At 35.3% G+C, this 5282-nt stretch overlaps 1 protein-coding gene across 1 annotated transcript; it reads right to left on the bottom strand.

The window, feature by feature from the left end:
- Positions 1-1084: 1084 nt before the first annotated feature.
- On the bottom strand, positions 1085-4645 carry gemin7 (gem nuclear organelle associated protein 7). Its single transcript, XM_015393732.1, has 2 exons — positions 4577-4645; positions 1085-2331 (listed from the first exon to the last, which is right to left on the bottom strand). Exon 2 carries the CDS (start codon positions 2318-2320, stop codon positions 1940-1942), a length of 381 nt encoding a protein of 126 aa, XP_015249218.1. The 5' UTR covers positions 2321-2331; positions 4577-4645; the 3' UTR covers positions 1085-1939.
- Between the last annotated feature and the right edge of the window lie 637 nt (positions 4646-5282).

The following is a 5282-nucleotide window of genomic DNA, read 5'->3' as shown; positions in this document are numbered from 1 at the left end:
TGGTGTGACTTTTTTCCATTGAAAATCACATTAAGAGAATGTTACAAATAAAAGTCAAAATTCATTCAACATGCGTGCGTATTTTTTTTTTAATAATTAAGTGTTCCACGTGCACTAAAAAGTGCACTCCCCCCCTCCTGAGCACCTGCCCGCAAAATGTCTGTGCACGCCTCTACACTGCTCTGTACTTTCCTGTTTTCTTTTCTGATATTCTGCAATTCCGAATTGCAAAGTTCAAATAAAGTTCACTTGTAATTATGTCTCTGGAAAGCTTCTGTATACAGTAGTTCATGGTTGACAAGCTGTTTGTAGAGAAAAAAAAAAAAAAAAAAGACCCTTTTGCTGCTGAACAAGTCCAGATCATTATCCCTCCACTACTGTGCTTGCATTTGCCTTTTGCCAGTCTCTCAACTTTGCTTTTTGGCTATTTCAACATTCTCAAGAGAAAATGGGCTTTCCTGTCTTCAACCAGTTATCGAGCCATAAAACTTTAAGAGCTAACACGCTGAGGTGTAGCTCTTTACTGCTTACAAGTTCTTAGAGTATTGCATGGTTTGACCTTGCTGGCACATCCATCCCTGGGAGGTTTGGCAACCATCATAATTATTGTTCACACTAGAATGACAGACTTCAAAAATAGTTTACGGATTACCTAATAACATTTCCCACACTTGCAGACAGCCATAACTGCTTCGCTAAGGTCTATACTGCAGTGGAATTCAAAACTGCCCCTTAGCATCATATTCAAAACAGATGTGGCCAAGTCTTCTGATATTCACCTAATTAGTATCACCTAGTGTTGCTTCCTTCCTAAATCCAATAGGAACGGACTGTGTGTGTTTAAGTATTCTGACTTGATGTTTGTGTTTTGTTGAGGTTATAATTAAAAGTTTGCACTTTTTGAAATGCAGCATAGGTTGACTACAAGGATAATAAAATCTTTTGGAGGGAACATTAAATTGAAACTTTTAATGCTTTGCAATCCATACATGAATTTAGTAAATAACTTATTCACATGAAAAATATAGTAATTGTAACAGCCTGTTGATACAAAGCTCAAAAAGATTAGGTGTGTCCAAATTTGATTAAGAATGGATGTATTTAAAGAAGCTGATCCTGGTAAAAAAAAAATAAAAAAAAATCCCTTGTTAAACTGAAACATAAGCAAGCAATAAAAGCATCTGCAATACAGTGGATGTTGAAGAAGCCTTTTTTTTTTGTTTTTCAAATAAAAAGTATTGAAAAGCATCAGTGATCGACAATTTTATTTTCAAGCTACAAAAATTGGAGAAAACAACTATAAAGGTAGAAATTGTAAGAACCTGAAATTTGTGCTCTAACATATGAATATTAATACAGCTGCAATACATGTACTATTTAATGAAAAAAGCAATATCTTGTAGCTTCTCAAAAGAAGAGTGCAGTGTTGCCATCCAGGCAATACGTGGAATAATGCGATATAAGTTCATAGGTCAAGAAAAAAGGTCTGAGACACAATTGTACTGCAAAAAACAAGCTGTTATGCCACCAATTTAATCATTTTTTCATTAAGCAACACCCTAAACAATGACTACTTCCAGCCTGGTTTCCAATCAAAATGTCAGTTAATCTGACAAAACTGTCTGTCAGCACAAATATAACAGTTGTCACAATATAAAGACATTTATACTAATCTTTATACTAATCTACTACCCAGGCCATCAATGAAAAATAAATGGCTCCCTCTTGTGGTGAAACAAACCGTTTGTAAATGAAAGATGTGAATCTGTAGGTCACAATGTTTTAATCAGACTCAGAGTTTTAACAGAAACATATGGCATCAATACCAACCTCGGTAGAGAGAAAAAACAAAAACAGACAAAAAAAAACACTTTGAAGGAGTTTTCACAGAATCAAACCAGAGACAGTAAAGTGCTTCTGATTGGAATTAGACCCAGTGTCATACTTCAAATGTTAATGAAATTACATCATGACATCTGATGAGGGCCTCTTTCTGTACCCCGATGGGAGTGTGCAGATCAGACACTTGAAAGTTCAGCACGTCAATGTCCGACGCCCCAAATGTGGCCTCAACGTTTACCTTCTCGTGCATGCGAAAGTGAACTTTCTTGTTACTCATGGCAAGCAGACAGCGCAGGAAACGCTCTCTAAGCACAGAGCGTGCATGTTGTTCCTCCAGCAGCTGCTCGGTATCTGCTCCGGCCGAAGTAGGAATGGATGTGCGGCAGAGAGCGATGAAACGAGGAGAACTCGGGTCAAACCCACGACTGTTTGGGTCAGGACCTTTTGGTAGGCGTAGCACAGACACTGGTGTGGCCATGTTGAGATTCTCTTAAACAGAAAAAAAGAAAAAATATTAATAAAATAATCGAAGCAATAAAAACCTCAGTTTTAATTCAGCCTTTTTTTAATATCAACTAATAAAGGACATATTTTGATGCACTTATGATGTGGCTAAATATCAAAGTGAAAACTGCAGGATGACAGTGGTCCATGTTACAGTTATTAAAATCTTCACAAAGAGTGTAAAACATAACTCAGCTAAAATAATTCTGTTCAAAGCATTTAAATAACAAGTTACACTGAAGGAAAAGTTTGCTGGGAAGATAGAGCATATTGACAGACAAAAAATTTTTTTTTTTTGTCTTAAAAAAAAAAAATATTTTGTATGATTGCTGCTCTGAGTTGCTCTGTCAGCTAAAGATATGTTTTAAAGTCTCTATGCTCTAGTTAAAAATTAATCGATTATACATTAGTTGACGACTATTTCAAAATCAGTTATTTTATTGGTCTTATACTAATAGATATTATAGCCAACTAACAAATTTAAGACAAATGCCTCCAAAGGCTTTCTTTTGGTGATTTGAATCAGTTAAAAAACGAGTTTTTAACCATTTTATTATTTTGACACTAATATGGTAACCAGTACTGACTGATCTGCTAACAAAGATGGGCTGCACTCACATTTATTGGAGGCGTCCTCTAAAGGCAAGATTCGAAGGCCGATTACGTCATAGCACGACGCCAAAGTCTAGTTGGATTCCAAGACATTATGTGGCCTATAAATGCCTCCTTATTTTAGCTCTAGATGAAGGATGGGTCCGGTGTATTCCATCTATCCTTGGCTATCCCAGGATTCATTGTAAAACAAAGTGTGTGGGCTGCTCTGTGAGAAGAGGAAAAAAAGTACTTGGCGCCGAACAGTGGTGGATCCTGGAAGTGGATCCTGGAAGTACATTTCAATAGAATAGTTCCATCTAAAATTTAAGAAAATTGTTGTTTTAAATGGTTATTGAGTCAGATATGCTGCGGGTAATGTTTGACATATCTAAAAGGTTTTTATCTTTTTCTGTGCAAATGGGTTTGGCTGATATTTAAGGACAGATTCTAATATATCTGCAGTGTGTGGACTATAAATCTGATATTTTTATTTTTTTTATTGCTATTTTGCACAATTTCCTTAAAGTATTTTTTGTTGTTGAATATACTAGTTTTTGCAGATTTTTATAAATACATTGTTTAGATTGACATACATCTTTCTTACCCCTTTATAGAATACAATAGAAAATTCCTTTATTGTCCCACAATGGGGAAATTCTGATGTTTACAGCAGCAAAAAGATTATAGAAAAAATAGTCACACAAATATGGACTTTAGAAAAATGTATAAGAATAACATAATAATGAAGAGTAAAAAGATAAACAATACATCACTGTACTGTAAAGTGTTTTAACAATATAAAAACAGTGCACCTGGAGAATAATAACCAATTTACAGCTATGGACATTAATTAAAGTAATGGATATTTGAAAATAGCAGCAACACCTGAAATGTGGAAAATGACAGCAGCATGTTATTTAACTGGTTAAGGTTTATATCATTACATTTGCTTTCATTTGTTCATGCTCCCGGGTGGCTGTCACCTTCTTTCCACTCTGCATTCACATGAGTGTAGTCTTTGTTCACTTCACAATAAAAAAAAAAGAAAACATAAAAGAAGTAAATAGTTTTGAAAAGTTCAGTATTCACTCTTTTCCTGCTTTGTGTGTTACTGTCACGGTTGCTAGGCGACAGCCTACGGCGGTAAAATCTACCGAAGTTCTGGAGCTGTTTGAATACACAGACAAAACTCTTCCAGTCTCCTTATTTTCCTTGGAAGACGCAGCCCAAAAACACAAAATCGGTTTATTAATTTCTTAACATGGCGTGAATCCACTGCTATAGGCTACTAGCGGCATTGGCAAAAAAACAGCATATACACTCAGTTAAATGACAGAGAATAGTTCACCCTGTCTAACATCCCCGTGTTTCCAACCTCACAATACACCGCAGAATGCAAAACCAGAGTTAAATTAACGAAACCTTCATGTAAAGACCTGTATCAACCTGTCACCTTCCTAAGATATAAAATCTTTAAATTTGGCAACGTTTACAAGTTAAACATGATATTTATTTTTACTTCCAAATTATATCGTCGTGTATATACTCGAAACAAAAAAAGGAATTCCCTTTTTTCATGATTACACTTAGTTTTGTTAAGTTAAATATGAAATTTCAGCACACATTTCATACTTACTCCTGCCAGCGTCCACCTGTTAGCAACGTTAGCAGTTTAATTTAGCAACAGCTAAAGCGACTTCTTCTTCTTTATTGGCGGTTGTCACGCTACCTTAATGGCGCATTACCGCCACCAACTGGTATGGACTGTGGATCTGAATGGCTACTACCTACTTAGAAAGAAAAAAACAAAAACCAACAAAACCATAATATGATTCAAATCCTCTCAATTACATTGATTAATCTAAGATAATGAAAAACAATTACATAACACTTTTAAGTTCTTTCTAAGGATTTCTATTGAATTAAAGTGTATTATCTCTTTTTTAAGGTTTTCAACCAATTCCCTCCTTTTTCTTTCATAATTCTTACAGTGTACCATAACATGTTCAATTGTTTCTTGTTGCTCACAATATTCACACATGCCAGTGTTATTTTTACCTATTTTGAATAAAGTATTGTTTAATCCTGTATGCCCAAATCTAAGTCTTGATATAATTGTTTCTTCTCTTCTGTTCCTTCCTGCACATCTCAGTTCTCGCACTCTCCTCTGAATCATATAAAACCACCGTCCTTTCCTGTCTTCTTCCCATTGCTTTTGCCACCTTTTCTTCAGTCTCTGTTTAATCATGCTCTTTGTCTCAATCTTACTAATTTTAACTAACAGATCAAATGCATCTCTTGTTGTAGCCTCCTTTGCAGCCTTATCAGCCATTTCATTTCCT

The sequence above is a fragment of the Cyprinodon variegatus genome, unplaced genomic scaffold, assembly GCF_000732505.1.
Source record: "Cyprinodon variegatus isolate N-32 unplaced genomic scaffold, C_variegatus-1.0 Scaffold655, whole genome shotgun sequence".
In the NCBI taxonomy this organism is placed as follows: domain Eukaryota; kingdom Metazoa; phylum Chordata; class Actinopteri; order Cyprinodontiformes; family Cyprinodontidae; genus Cyprinodon; species Cyprinodon variegatus.
The sequence above is the reverse complement of the archived record's forward strand: the minus strand, read 5'-3'. Positions and strand labels throughout refer to the sequence as shown.

What these genes read in the sequence shown, in the direction of transcription:
- gemin7 (XM_015393732.1), bottom strand. Translation starts at nt 2,320, where the DNA reads ATGGCCACACCAGTGTCTGTGCTACGCCTACCAAAAGGTCCTGACCCA.